General features: G+C 41.9%; 1 protein-coding gene across 2 annotated transcripts in view; it reads left to right on the forward strand.

Annotated features, from left to right (window-relative positions):
* Positions 1–1,645: 1,645 nt before the first annotated feature.
* Positions 1,646–15,975, forward strand: part of anapc4 (anaphase promoting complex subunit 4) — a 72,115-nt gene continuing 57,785 nt past the window's right edge. The window contains exons 1-5 of one of the 2 annotated variants that reach the window (XM_078400486.1): positions 1,646–2,006; positions 6,258–6,372; positions 12,553–12,658; positions 12,739–12,871; positions 15,037–15,111. In XM_078400486.1, the coding sequence (XP_078256612.1) occupies positions 6,265–6,372; positions 12,553–12,658; positions 12,739–12,871; positions 15,037–15,111 (422 nt within the window). In that variant the 5' untranslated portion in view covers positions 1,646–2,006; positions 6,258–6,264. The remainder of the gene's footprint in view (positions 2,007–6,257; positions 6,373–12,552; positions 12,659–12,738; positions 12,872–15,036; positions 15,112–15,975) is intronic. The other variant, XM_078400479.1, reaches the window with a different exon arrangement.

A 15,975-nucleotide genomic window follows, 5' to 3' on the forward strand; every position in this document is an offset into this window, starting at 1 on the left:
AAATTAAAGTGACGAGTGGAAAGGATTGGGGATGTGCAAAGATTGGGGGGGGGACCGGGACAAACTGAGTCAGTCCACCCCACAACAGAAGCCAGAGGAGTTATACAGTTTGATAGCCACAGGGAAGGATCTCCTGCGGCGTTCTGTCCTGCATCTTGGTGGAACCAGTATGTTGCTGAAGGCACTCCTCAGGTTGACCAGTGTGTCATGGAGTGGGTAGGCTGTATTGTCCAAGATGCTCCGCTGTTTGAGGAGCATCCTCCCCTCTAAGACCACATCCCACGAGTCCAACTCCATCTCCATGACGGAGCCAGCCTGATTACTTTGTTAATCCAATTGGTGTCCGCGGACTTCACCCTGTTGCCCCAGCACACGACAGCAAAGAAGATGGCACTGGCTACCACAGCATCTTACTGCAGACATTGAAGGAGCGGAGTCTTCTCAAAAAGCTTGTATACACTGGAATTTAGAAGGATGAGGGGGGATCTTATTGAAACATATAAGATAATTAGGGGATTGGACACATTTGAGGCAGGAAACATGTTCCCAATGTTGGGGGAGTCCAGAACAAGGGGCCACAGTTTAAGAATAAGGGGTAGGCCATTTAGAACTGAGATGAGGAAAAACTTTTTCAGTCAGAGAGTGGTGAAGGTGTGGAATTCTCTGCCTCAGAAGGCAGTGGAGGCCAGTTCGTTGGATGCTTTCAAGAGAGAGCTGGATAGAGCTCTTAAGGATAGCGGAGTGAGGGGGTGTGGGGAGAAGACAGGAACGGGGTACTGATTGAGAGTGATCAGCCATGATCGCATTGAATGGCGGTGCTGGCTCAAAGGGCTGAATGGCCTACTCCTGCACCTATTGTCTATAAAAGTACAGCCGGCTGTCCCTTCTTGTACAGGGCCTCAGCATTCCTGGACCAGTTCAGTTTACTGTCCAGGTACACTCCAAAGTATTTGTACTCCTTGGTAAACTGCACATCCATACCATTGATGGAGACAGGGGCAGGGGTGTTCCTCTCCTCCTAAAGTCCACCACTAACTCCTTAGTCTTGTTGGTGAAGGGCTGCAGGTGATTCAGCCCACACCACTCAACAAAGTTGTTAACTGCAGCTCTATATTCAGTTTCCCTCTTCCTCACTGATGCAGCCCACAATTGCAGTAATCTGAAAACTTCTGCAGGTGGCAGGAATCCGAGTTTTATCTGAAGTCCGAGATGTAGATGAACAGGAACGGAGAGAGGACTGACCATATGGAGGAAATGTTTTTATATAATGACCAATTTCTTTCCTTTGTCAGTGAATTTGAGCTGTGAAATGCATTGAGGACATTTTCTTTTCAAAGGTGGAGTTAAAACTGGGTCAAAACAGAGTTTTAGCTCAACAAAAACGACTGGAGGAGCTCATCAGATCGTTCAGCATTTATGTGTGTGAGAGGATTGATAATATTTTGGATTGAGACCCAGCATCAGGAAGGCGAGTATGATGGGAGCCTGATGGACCTAAAACGTTAACAAATCCCCCAAAATGCTGCTCCACCCAATGTGTTTCTCCATTTACAGATTGCAGCATCTGCGGTCTCTGGTGTCTCCAAGTGTTTTAAGGCAGCGTTTGTAAGGCCCTTCGATGTCCCAGCTCAAGACAGTGCCGACATGAGCTGAACAGTTCATTCACTCCAGCACAGTCTGAGCTCTGAGTTAAAGCGGAATTGCAGCAAGTGAGGGGAAACCAAGAGGACGGACCACGGCGGACACAAACACCTCAGCGACGAGGAACAAACACCTCAGCGACGAGGAGCAAACACCATGGGACGTGGACATGAACCCGGCTTCTCCCTCCGCAGCCGCCAAGTGAGCGGCCATCCCTCGCCCTAAGTGCGCAGGCGCGGAAACCGCCGCGCCGCCCAGGGTCTGACGTCACCGCCCGGGTGCAGGGTATCGCGAGGCCGTCGTCACCCGTGCGCCCGCGAGCGAGCAGGCGCCGGTTGGTTTTTAAAAGTGCGCGGCGGCGAAAGGTAAGGAGAGTCTGTGTCCATAGTGCACATCCTTCCGGTAATGGAGGTCATCAGACCTGCAGATGCACCCCTTACTGCAGATGCACGCCTTACTGCAATTGCACACCTTACTGCAGATGCACGCCTTACTGCAGATGCACGCCTTACTGCAGATGTACCCCTTACTGCAGATGTACCCCTTACTGCAGATGCACCCCTTACTGCAGATGTACGCCTTACTGCAGATATACGCCTTACTGCAGATGCACACCTTACTGCAGATGCACACCTTACTACAGATGCACGCCTAACCAAAGCTCTCTGAAGTTGCACCATGACTTCCTGACTCTTATACTCAATGTGTAGAAAGTAACTGCAGATGCTGGTTTAAACCGAAGATAGACACATAAAAGGCTGGAGTAACTCAGCGAGACAGGCAGCATCTCGGGAGAGAAGGAATGGGTGACGTTTCAACCCGAAATGTCGCCCATTCCTTCTCTCTTGTACTCAGTGCCCGGCCAATGAAAACAAGCACCCAGGATGGCACGGCTGGTGGAGCTGCTGCCTCACAGCACCAGACATGGGTTCCATCCTGTACTCCGGTGCAGTCTGTGCAGAGTTTGCACGTTCTCCCTCTGACCACGCGAGTTTCCTCCGGGTGCTCCGGTTCCCTCCCACATACCAAAGACGGGTGGGTTTGTCGGTTAATTGACCTCTAAATTGCCCTTAACATGTCGGAAGTTGGTGAGAAAGTGGGATAACCTGGAACTAGTGTGAATGGGTGATCGATGGTTGATGTGCACTTGGGCCGAAGGGCCTGTTTCCATGCTGTATCTGTAAACTAAACATATGACTTCTTTACCATTCTATCTACACGTGTTGCTACTTTCAGGGAGTTATGGACTTGGTCTGCAAGATCCCTCTGTCTATCAATGCTGTTGATGGTCTTGCCTTTAATTGTATATTTTCTTCTTGCATTCAGCCTTCCAAAGTGCAATGCCTCTCATCTGCTTGGATTAAACTCAGTTTTCTCAACCTTTTCTGTAGCTGATTTATATTCCGTTGTATACTTTGACAGCCTTCCTCACAGTCCGCAACCCCAGCAATCTTGGTGTCATCTACAAGCTTAGACAATAGACAATAGGTGCAGGAGGAGGCCATTCGGCCTTTTGAGCAAGCACCACCATTCAATGTGATCATGGCTGATCATTCTCAATCAGTACCCCCTTCCTGCCTTCTCCCCATACCCCCTGACTCCGCTATCCATAAAAGCTCTATCTAGCTCTCTCTAGAGAATTGGCCTCCACTGCCTTCTGAGGCAGAGAATTCCACAGATTCACAACTCTCTGAATGAAAAAGTTTTTCCTCATCTCAGTTCTAAATGGCCTACCCCTTATTCTTAAACTGTGGCCCCTTGTTCTGGACTTCCCCAACATTGGGAACACGTTTCCTTCCTCTAACGTGTCCAACCCCTTAATAATCTTATACGTCTCGATAAGATCCCCTCTCATCCTTCTAAATTCCAGTGTATACAAGCCTAGTCACCCCAGTCTTTCAACATATGACAGTCCCTCCATTCCGGGAATTAACCTAGTAAACCTACGCTGCACGCCCTCAATAGCATGAATATCCTTCCTCAAAGTTGGAGACCAAAAGTGCACACAGTACTCCAGGTGCGGTCTCACTAGGGCCCTGTACAACTGCAGAAGGACCTCTTTGCTCCTATACTCAACTCCTCTACGAGGGAAGACCAAGTATATGAGATATGATATGTATCAGAAATATGACACTAAGATAGGTGGTAATGTGGTGAAGATGGTTATCAAGAACTATAGAGGGATCATGATCAGCTGGGCAAGTGGGCCAAAGATTGACTAATGGAGTTTACTTCATATGAGTGTGAGGTGTTGCATTTGGGAAGTCAAATCAGGGCAGGACTTTCAGAGTGAATGGTAGAGTCCTGGGGAGAGTTGTAGAGCTGAGGGATCTAGGAGTACATGTACATAGTTCTGAAAGTGAAGTCACGGGTAGATAGGGTACAGAGATGGAATTTGGTATGTTGGCCTTTATCAATCAGGAACTGTATACAGAAGTTGAGATCAGTCTGAAGAAGGGTCTCGACCCGAAACGTCACACATTCCATCTCTCCAGAGATGCTGCCTGACCTGCTGAGTTACTCCAGCATTTTGTGATACCTTAAATTGTACCAGCATCTGCAGTCATTTTCCTACACAGAAGTTGAGATGATGTATTGCTGTTGTACTGAACGTTAATGTAGCCACATAGAGTACTATGTTCAGTTTAGGTTACTTTGCAATAGGAAAGATAGCAATAAGCTGGAAAGAGTGCAAAGATGATTTACAGGAAATTGCAAAGACTCAACGTCTGTGCTATAGGAAAAATTGGCAGGCTGGGAATTTATTGCTTGGAAGGCAGGAAATTTATGGAGGTATATAAAATAATGAGTGTCAATGGTTATGGGGAGAAGGCAGGAAAATGGGGTGTGGGCTGAAGGACCTGTTCCTGTGCTGTACTGTTTTATGAGGATAAGAAAATTGCCCTGCTCTAACTGCAGATCTTGAAGACAGTGGGTGTTGGAATCTGGAGCAAAATTTAAACTGTTGACGGAACTCAGTTGGTCAAGGAGACATAGGGATAGTAAACTTGACAAGGGAAATGCTGTGAATATTAATGGCCTTTACATATTGCCTTTATCAACCTCATCATGGCCTTTGATTATGTAAGCGGGGATGATTTATTCAAGGTCTTGAAGAAAACTTGGCTACCTGGCAGAGCTGCACAGCGGGATCTATTCCTTTCATGAAAGGGTAGCATAATCAAAGATTTATCCCACCCCATCATTCCTCATTCTACCTCCTCCCATCAGGCACGAGACACAGAAGCTTAAAAACGTGCACTGCCAGACTCAGGCTCATTGTTAGGCTTCTGAATGGTCCTTCTATAAGTTATGGTACTGTCCAATTCACCTCTACCCCATTGCCGACATTGGACTTTGTCTATGTAACTGATGCATCACAATGCTGAAAACTATATCCTGCACTCCGTCTTCCCCTTTGTTCTATCTGTTGTACTTGAGTTTGCCTTGATTATCTTTATGTAAGTATATCTGATCTGTTGTGATAGCATTTGAATTGGGGGGGGGGGGGGGGGTGAGTCTTCCCCATGACAGAAGGGGGTGCAGATCCACAGTTTGATCGTCACAGGGAAAAAGGATCTCCTGTGGCATTCTAATAAACCTAAACGTAAAGTAAGTTATGACATGGTAATATTAGCCCCCTTCATTATCTACAGTGGAGCTGGAAAGAGTTGCACTCTGGCATATTTTTCCTCACTACAGCTACCATACGTCAACATTTCATCCAAAGGTTATAGATTATTGTATGAAGGTAGACACAAAATGCTGGAGTAACTCAGTGGAACAGGCAGCATCTCTGGAGAGAAGGAATGGGTGACATTTCAGGTCGAGACCCTTCTTTAGACTGATGTCAGGGGAGTTGACGGGATAGAGATAGAATGTAGTTGGAGAGAGTAAGACTGGTAGGAGAACTGGGAAGGGCGAGGGGATGGAGAGGGAGAGAAAGCAAGGGCTATTTGAAGTTAGAGAAGTCAATGTTCATACCGCTAGGGTGTAAATATTATTTCCTACACATTTTGTCTGCTAGTTCTTTCCTACACACTTTGCCCGCTAGTTCTTTCATACCCATTTTGTCCACTAGTTCTTTCCTACACATTTTGTCCACTAGTTCTTTCCGACACATTTTGTCCATTAGTTCTTTCCTACACAGATTATTGTATAACTTTGATTTCGTGCTTTGAGGCACATAGCAAGGAATATCAGTGGACACTTTAAATTTCATTTAGTGATCATCTGTGTTAATTGATGTGTTTACTGTAAGTTGTACGCTAGTATTAACATGAAGTTATTCTCGTAATGGATGGCATGTGGACAAACGTGGAAGATGTCATTATGAAACAATTACATGATCACAATTTTAATATGTAGGAAAAAAACTGCAGATGCTGGTTTAAATCGAAGGTAGACACAAAATGCTGGAGTAACTCAGCGGGTCAGGCAGCATCTCGGGAGAGAAGGAATGGGTGACATTTCGGGTCAAGACTCTTCTTCAGACTGATCTACCTATCACAATTTTAATGTGTTATTGAATATTCTTCATGTTTTTGACATTTACAGTTTTGGGCTGTGTCTAATCTCATGTTTGGGTGTTGACTCTTTTTTTTTGTTCTTGACAGGAACATTATGCCAGCATTTCGACAGGTTGGAGAAAAGCAACTTCCCAATGAGATACTTTACATGGTATGGTCCCCTAAACGGGATCTCATTGCACTTGCGAACAAAACCGGAGAAGTAAGTGATCTTTGTGTTATTATTTTACCAAAATAATAATACATGAATATGGTATGAATGTAATTATGTTTGAATCAATTGTCAATGTGTAAATTAATCCATCACAAAACTAAATTGTAAATTAAGAGAAGTGATCATTGTAGGTCCCTTGCAGTCGGAAACAGGTGAATTGATCATAGGGAACAAGGAGATGGCAGACCAATTGAACAAATACTTTGGTTCTGTCTTCACTAAGGAAGACATAAACCGTCTGCCGGAAATAGCGGGGATGCATTAGTGATAATTTTTCAAAACTCTTTAGATTCTGGAGTAGTTCCTGAGGACTGGAGGGTAGCTAATGTAACCCCACTTTTTAAAAAGGGAGGGAGAGAGAAAACGGGGAATTATAGACCAGTTAGCCTAACATCGGTAGTGGGGAAAATGCTGGAGTCAGTTATTAAAGATGTGATAGCATCACATTTGGAAAGTGGTGAAATCATCGGACAAAGTCAGCATGGATTTACCAAAGGCAAATCATGTCTGACGAATCTTATAGAATTTTTCGAGGATGTAACTAGTAGAGTGGATAAGGGAGAACCAGTCGATGTGTTATATCTGGACTTTCAGAAGGCCTTCGACAAGGTCCCACATAGGAGATTGGTGTACAAACTTAAAGCACACGGTATTGAGGGTTCAGTGTTGAGGTGGATAGAAAATTGGTTGGCGGACAGGAAGCAAAGAGTAGGAATAAACGGGTCCTTTTCGGAATGGCAGGCAGTGACTAGTGGGGTACCGCAAGGCTCAGTGCTGGGACCCCAGTTATTTACAGTGTATATTAATGATTTGGACGAGGGAATTGAATGCAACATCTCTAAGTTTGCGGATGACACGAAGCTGGGTAGCAGTGTTAGCTGCGAGGAGGATGCTAGGAGGCTGCAGAGTGACTTGGATAGATTAGGCGAGTGGGCAAATGCATGGCAGATGCAATATAATGTGGATAAATGTGAGGTTATCCATTTTGGCGGCAAGAACAGGAAAGCAGAGTATTACCTGAATGGTGACCGATTGGGAGAAGGGGAGATGCAACGTGACCTGGGTGTCATGGTGCACCAGTCATTGAAAGCAAGCATGCAGGTGCAGCAGGCAGTGAAGAAAGCGAATGGTATGTTGGCATTCATAGCAAGAGGATTTGAGTTTAGGAGCAGGGAGGTTCTGCTGCAGTTGTACAGGGCCTTGGTGAGACCGCACCTGGAGTATTGTGTGCAGTTTTGGTCTCCTAACCTGAGGAAAGACGTTCTTGCCTTAGAGGGAGTACAGAGAAGGTTCACCAGATTGATCCCTGGGATGGCGGGACTTTCATTTGAGGAAAGACTGGATAGACTGGGCTTGTACTCGCTGGAATTTAGAAGTCTGAGGGGGGATCTTATAGAAACATGTAAAATTCTTAAGGGGTTGGAGAGGCTAGATGCGGGAAGATTGTTCCCGATGTTGGGGGAGTCCAGAACCAGGGGTCACAGCTTAAGGATAAGGGGGAAGTCTTTTAGGACCGAGATGAGAAAACATTTCTTCACACAGAGAGTGGTGAGTCTGTGGAATTCTCTGCCACAGAAGGTAGTTGAGGCCAGTTCATTGGCTATGTTTAAGAGGGAGTTAGATGTGGCCCTTTTTGCTAGATCAGGGGGTATGGAGAGAAGGCAGGTACAGGCTACTGAGCTGGATGATCAGCCATGATCATATTGAATGGCGGTGCAGGCTCGAAGGGCCGAATGGCCTACTCCTGCACCTATTTTCTATGTTTCTATGTTGATGATGTTTACCATTTTTTAAACCATGGTAAATTGACAATTATAATTCACGATTGTGCTTTCTTAGGTAAGTTGCATGATTTGTTATTTTTTAACAATAGGATTGTTCAACTGCACATAATGTTTTACTTTACCATTTGGGTGGAACTGCACTAAAATTGCAATCAATTTTTTTATTGATGCCAAGTGAACACATACTCAGTTAAGCAATTTCTCACTTTGAATCGCCAAATCAATGACTGATTGTTTCATCTTGCACAAAATATCATTAAGAAAAGACACCAACAACAGTTATGAAGTTACATAATGAGAAACCACATATTTGCTTCAGTCTTTTTTATGCATCAGTGGTGCTGTTTTAGTTGAAAATTAGTTGGCTTTTCCAGAAATTAATAGTGTCAGAATATAAAGGCATTTGATCACTGTTTATTCCACTATTAACACTGAATATTATAAAGCAGCAAAAACAGATGAGCATGATATTCTTTTTCTGTGGCAGAAAAGTTTTTCTTTCAAATCAACTTCTGTTGAAAAATATTCAGGTATTAAGCATCTTATAAGCTGATGGCGGATGGACTTTCAGGATTCTGAGACAGATAATTGCTATATTTTTAATTGATGTCATTTTAGTGATTATTAAGTGCAGAGAGCATGGGCTTTATAATGGTGTAATTAACAAATAGTTTCTTCTTCTAGTTCTCCAGACAGTAATACTTAAGTAAAAATAGAAGACAAATATTGCAATAAATTATCCAGGGATAGTGTTGTATACTGGAAATGTTTTCTTTGCAGCACAGTTGGTAATTTTTTTTTGAGATTCATTTATTACCTTGAACAGTAGAAGGGTTCCGTGAATGGTAAAGTTGCATTTTAATAAAGTTAATTAAAAAGAAAACTTTGAGTTTGAAGGAAAGATCTGAGAAGAAAAATACACTTGGTCTTCTCAAATCAAACATAGCAGTATACCAGTGGTCCTGATGAGAATTAGAACGTTTAAAAAAAAAGTCAAATGCTTGCCTGGATGAGTATAACTCGAGCAACTCTTAAGAAGCTTGACCCCAAGATAAAGCCACATGCCTGACTGGTACTGCATCCTCCTTCCTAAACAGCAGTGCATTTTAGTGGTTGCGTGTGTCATCTACAAAATGTGCTGCAGTTTCTTGCAATCAGAATCTCCTAAACCTGTAAGTACTATCAAAGGCAACGATACAAAGATTGGGAACAATACCACCTGCACTTTCATCTCCAGGTCATCAAAATTATGCTCTCTTCAAAATAAACTGTGTGGGAGGGAACTGCAGATGCTGGTTTACACCGAAGATAGACACAAAATGCTGGAGTAACTCAGCGGGACAGACAGCATCTTGAATGGGTGATGTTTCAGGTCAAGACCCTTCTTCGGACTTCTTCAAAATAAATTCCTGGTCTTTCTTGTTCCTCTTGTCTGTATCATGAAACTCTGTAGGAAATTTGTTACCCAGAATGACTGCGGCTGTTTAGGAATTCAGTTTGTCACCATCATCTTCTCAAGGGCAACTTCGAATTGGCATTGAATGCCGACCTTACCAACCAGGATCTTATCCTGGAAGTGATAAATTATAAAATAGAAAAGATTCAAAGATTCAACAATGCATTTAGTTAGCAAACCGCTTTCATCACAACTGGATGGATTGCAATAATAGCCAGTACTCCACTTGAATTGTGATGTTGAATGTCATTAATTGGATACAGAGTAGTATAGCTAAACTGCAATTCTTAGCAAAACTTGAGAATTTTTTTTTCCTGCACTTGTGATTATAGTATCTGAATTGTTTGTCTTATATTTGTTCTAAGTATGACAGAATTATAAAAAACATCAAACAAAACTTGGTCCCAGTCTGTGGGAAGCAAAGTGGAATAATGAATCAATAAAACTGTTGTATCTTTTTCTTGTATGTTTTGTATTGGTTTTCCACAAAGGTATTCATGAAACCAATATATCATCATCGGAATTTTAACAATGATTTACTTTCTTTTTCACCTGAAACACAATGTGAAAGTGCTAATAGTCATGTTGCATCATATTCCTTTTTTTGTTGTAAGAATTTTTTGGGCTGTTCAATTTTTTAATTTAGTGGAACTAAACTTGTACAAATAAACACTTTTTGCAATAGTTAAGAAAGTGAACATCATCAATATAAATGATAAAATTTCAGGAGTCACAAATGAAAATACTAGAAATACTTAACAAGTCACATTGTGTTTGCGGTGAGAAAATAAGAGTTAACTTTTCAGATTGCTGGATCTTTCATTTCTTCTAATGACTTTAAAAAGGAAGGCTGAGTAGCAATTTTAGAAACCCATATACAATTCTGGGTATTTTAAGGCAAGGAGTAATGATAACTTCATTAAAATGGAGACACAAGGGATGTAGATGGTAAAACCTTGAGTAAAATACAAAGTGCTGGAGGAACTCAGCAGGACATGCAGAATCTGGGGAGGGAATGGACGTGATATTTTGGGTTGGGACCATTCTTCAGACTGGCAGTGTGAGTGGGGAGAAAGAGAGGTGGGAGTGGGCCACAGTCTAACTGGTGTTAGGAGGCTACAGATGAGGGAGGTTTAAACTGCAGATGGGTGCAGTTGGTGCAAAAGATTAAAGGAGAAAAAGAGACAAATAGGTATCAGATAAGGAGAGTAAACGGGGAAAAATGTTTAGCTAGAGGGAGAAATGTGGGTTGAAGGGACTGTGAGGAAGGGGGGGGAAGAAAAGGGAAATGAGGGGCTGAGGGATTGGGGATGGGTGTATGGAGGGAAAAGGGTTGGGGTGTCGGGGTAGTTTGGAGATTTTAGGAAAATGGGGGTGCACTGCGGTGGGGGTGGGCAGCACAGGAGAGAAGGAATGGCTAGGGGTGGTTTTACTGGAATTTGGGGAATTCAACATTCATTCTGACCCTCCAGTTTGTCTGTAGCTTCACTGGCAATGGTGGAGGCCAAATACAGAAAAGTCAGTATGGGAAGGGGAGTTAAAATCGTTAGCAACTAGGAGATCCAGCAGGCCTTGGTGGACAATGCACAAATGTTCAGCGAGTAGATCAGCGAGTCTACTATTGGTCTTGACGATGTAAAGTAGGCCACATCAGATGTACTAAATGTAGACATTTGAAGAATGATGTTTTGGATGGGGAGTCTGGTGGGATGAAAGGTGAGGACCAGAGAAACTCTATTCTTGTTCCGTCTTGGGGGGAGGCAAAGTAAGAGCAGGACTGCTTGACTCAGAGGAGACATGGGCAAGAGCATCAGTCACAACAGCAGTGAGGAAACCATGTTTGCTGAAGAATGAGGAGATCTCAATGTCCTATCGTGGAAAGCCTCATCACGGGAGCAGATGAGGCAAGAGTTAAAGAAATTAAGAGTAAGGGGATGCTTTGTTCCAGGAGGATGGGTGGGAGGAAATTAGTTCTACTTCCATTTCTGGTCTGAACAAATGAGAGAATGTTAAGGTTTTTGAAGGGTTGAAAATGGTTGCTGAGAAGATCTATTACAATGGTCTCAGAGTGCGGGATTTTAATTCTGGGGATAAACCAGAGAATTCAAGATTGTTCTTGAACTTCAAACAAAGAAGTTTGAAAAATGATTTACTAGAAAGATTAGAGATTTTGTAGGCTTTAGAAATGGCATCATTGTAAAATAAATGTTTCTATTAGAGGAAGGGTGAAGAACTGGGGATATAGATTTAATACTGAGAGACAAAACATTTGGCACACAAGCCCCATTCTGCCAGTGTTTGCAGTGTTTCTGTCCTGGCTCTTTCTGCAAGATTCTACTGTTTATTGGTTAAGTGTTGCAATGTTGTTTGGATCATTCCATTAAAATGCTTCCTTACAACCAATCAAGGCTTGAGTATTATAAAACAATGGTGCACAGCATATTAGTGCCGTGAGATCCTGCAAGATCATTTTCCCATTCTCTTGATTATTGATTGGGACTTTCAAATACAAAAGTTAAATCTGATTAATTAGAGATTGATTCAAATATATTGAAAAGTCTATTGAAGACATTGGGGTCTTTGACAAAATAAGAATTGCGTTAGACAATGAGGAGAGAGGGTGCAGCTGTGACCACCAGAGGTGGTGAGATGGGAAGAAACTGCAAGGGAGCACCAGACACAGCAGATGGTAAACAACAAGATTGAGCCAAATGTGTTCCTCAGTTATCGCCTGAATATTCTTTAACTAAAAATACTTAGTTCCTTGTCATTGCAAGCCAATACCAAGTTACCATCTTATACAAAATGAACTTGGTTTTCCTTGTATTGGTGTGATTATAATATGTGGTATTATTAAAGCAGAGGAATATTGCTGAAAATCAGCTGCTATGTTATCTATGAACAATAGAAACCATGGACTTTTTGCAGGTTTTGCTTCATCGATTAGCCCACTTTCAACGTGTATGGAGCTTGGCACCTAATGAAAACACAGGAAAAGAAGTAACATCATTAGCTTGGAGACCAGATGGAAAAGGTAAATAGCAAAATACTTCAACTTTCAATGCATTTGGATTGTAAGTTATGCATGTCTGCGATAAATCTTTTCTTTTCTAGTTTTAGCCTTCAGTCTTGCAGATACTCAACGAGTTGTTCTCTGTGACGTAGAAAAAGCTGAGATCTTACATTATTTCACCTGGGAAAATGCGGTTACCTGCATGTACTGGGCTGAGGTGACAGATCAAAAAAGGTAATTGTGAATTTAAGATCAATCTACATTGCTGTTGTAAACATTGTTTCCATCAATGCTGTCATGAAACCTTTTGCATGTGACTTGATTAATCTCCCTTTTCCACCTAGTGGTACTTGATCTGTACATTTATAAGTTATGTCACTTCCAGTGCTTCACTTCCTAAGTATTTAAATTTGATTAATGTTTCTGCCTCCAGAAGCTAATTATGTATTGGACTTCACAAAGGTGTTGAGCCTTTGATTTTGTGTTTTTGTACAATTAAATCCAATTTCATTGGTTTTGTGCAAGAAACATGGGTCCCAAATTGTTAGAATTGGCATCTTGTGATCTTTGCTATTAGATGAGAATTTTACTTGTGGCTTTAAAATCTACTATCATTTGGATGATAAGTTGGTTAGGATGTGTCTTTAATCAAAGAAAATTAAAGAATGAGACATAAACACATAAATGACAGAGAAAGGGGATATAGTGAAAAAATATTTGAAGAAGAACATTTCCTTGCCTCTTTTTCTTATCACATCCACATTTTGAAATTTAAAAAATCTATAAAAATCTCTTGGAAACATTCAACAGATTAGTTTAAATTATTTCCTTTTGAGGTAGAGAGTTCCATTGCTATTTTGTTAACAGTTAACAGTTAACATATAGCCAAAATTGAGTCTTAATTAATAGGCCATGTTCTCTATGTAAGAATCAAGGAAGGGCTGTTTAGTCTGTTGATATTCACCCTTTCATTGCTCTGACTTTCCTAGATTGAGATCACCATAACTTTAAGCAATCCTTAAGTTCTACCTTGTAGAAGAAAGGAAGTGAGTAGAACTGTTTCAGGAACAATTTTCTGTGATGATATGTAATATACTAGACCTATTTTTTAAATGAATTAACATACATAAAACATTGGGGAAACATCTCCACAATGATGACATGCTTGATCATTTCTGCATTATCAAAGTATGTGGTGATAGTTCATGTATTCTTTATTTTTTTCAATATGGCAATATCCCAATTTTTAATTCGAAACAAAATTGACTTGGTCCCTTGGATAGCTATGCAATGTGGGGTCCCATAAAACCGAAAGTTATTCGAGATATATAGAGAGTAAAAGAGAGGCAAGAGTGGACAATGGACCGCTGGAAAAGAACGCTGGATAAGTAGTATTGGGGAATAAAAAATGGTGGATGAACTGAATACATTCTTTGCGTCAGTTTTCACAGTGGAAGACACCAACCGGATAATGAAAGGCCTAGATAGAGTGGATGAGGAGAGGATGATTCTACTAGTGGAAGAGTCTTGGACCTGAGCTCATAGCCTCAGAATAAAAGGACTGTAGAGGTCCACGCATTGTGTAAACACTCCGTTTAATAATAAACCGACACAGCTCCGTCGTTCACGCGCACATCAAGTTAATATTTAACTACTACCGTGCCGTTACTCGTGAGCACTCCCGAGTTAATCTCTAACCGCAATTCCTTTGTTCTCGCACACACACAAACTGCCCGCCCCCTGGCCGCGTGATTGGTCGGCCCAGATCACGCCCGGTCCACATGAGAGTTTGAGCCCGACAAATGATGGTACGAGACCAAAATGGTTCAGCCCGCCACATGACCCCCCCTCCCCCCCAGAACCGGAGTATTGGAGACGGTCAGGCTGACGAGTGAGGTGGCCTGATCTCGTGTACGTGTCTCCTGTGTCCGGGGTCGCAGCTGGCTGAGTGGAGGGCAGGTGTGGTCGTGACGGTGAACGCTCTCTGCGGCGAGGTCATGACCGAGACCGAAATGGCTCAGCCTGCCACAGGACATATCTTTAGAATGGAGCTGAGAAGGAATTTCTGTAGCCGGAGGGTGGTGAATCTATGAAATTCATTGCCAGACAGTTGTGGAGGCCAGGTCAATGGGTATTTTTAAAGCAGAGATTGGCAGGTTTTTGATTAGTAAGGGTGTCAGGGGTTATGGGGCGAAGGCAGAAGATTGGGGTTGAGAGGAAAAATTGATCGGCCATGATCGAAGGGCAAAACAGACTTGATGGACCAAATGATCTAATTTTGCTTCTATGTCTTAGGTCATAGAACACAAAATCTCCCAAGACAAAAAGATGAATTTGCTGAAGATACAAATTTTTGAGGTTATAAGTTAAAATGTATCTATTTTAACCATTCTTTCCAGTGCCACTTCCTCAATTAGTTTAACAGATGAAGAAGGAAGCCTTTTCCTGCCCAAGTTACCTGCACTACCAAAGAGGTAAAATTAATGACACGTATCTAAACTAAAATTGAGCTAAGGAAATGTCATCACCTTGCTAGTGTGTGAACAATTTGGCAAACTTGTTTGCCAGGAATGGCGTACTGTTTCATTATTATTTTTAAAAAGACACAAAATGCTAAAGAACTCAGCCGGTCAGGTAGCATCTCTGGAGAACATGGATAGGTGACATTTCAGGCCAGGAACTTTCTTCAGACGCATTATTTAGTCGGGTAAAACTGCTGTATTTAAAAAAAAAAAAAAAATTCTTGTGAAAGCAATACAAAGAAATATACAATTGTTCATGTTTCTCACATTAAGAAAACATATAATGTTTTTTGAGTGCCAAAATGTTTCACTCAATTGTTCCAATCCCGATTTTCAAATATTCAATAATGTGAAGAGTTTTTATTGATTTAAATCTCATCACCAAGATGTTGGTGATTTTCTGTGTACAAAAAAAAGTTAAATTCACCACTTGCCTATAATTAAAATCAGTTCTAAAAAAGAAATAAATGCAGGCAAATCATATAGGACCAGATTGTGATTAATCTGACCACTACCACACTCGTTTTACAGCTACATTCACCTGCAGAGGTACCCATGGGATCTTTTGTACTCGATGCTTCACCTTTGCAACCCTGAAGTATCTGTTTTCATATATTTCCACATTTGGGGCTATCTGTAAATTTTGAAATAGAACATGGGTCCAAACATTTTGCCCCGTAACATTTATTGTATGTGCTTTCTCTGTCAAGAGTTTCAATTTCTCTTGTAAGCTAGGGACTTCACCAAATGCCTTTTGAAAGATCAGGTACACTGCATTGAAAGCAATACCTTTAGCCACTGTTATTTAGTTGAATT

Source organism: Rhinoraja longicauda, chromosome 1 (genome assembly GCF_053455715.1).
Source record: "Rhinoraja longicauda isolate Sanriku21f chromosome 1, sRhiLon1.1, whole genome shotgun sequence".
Lineage (NCBI taxonomy): Eukaryota > Metazoa > Chordata > Chondrichthyes > Rajiformes > Arhynchobatidae > Rhinoraja > Rhinoraja longicauda.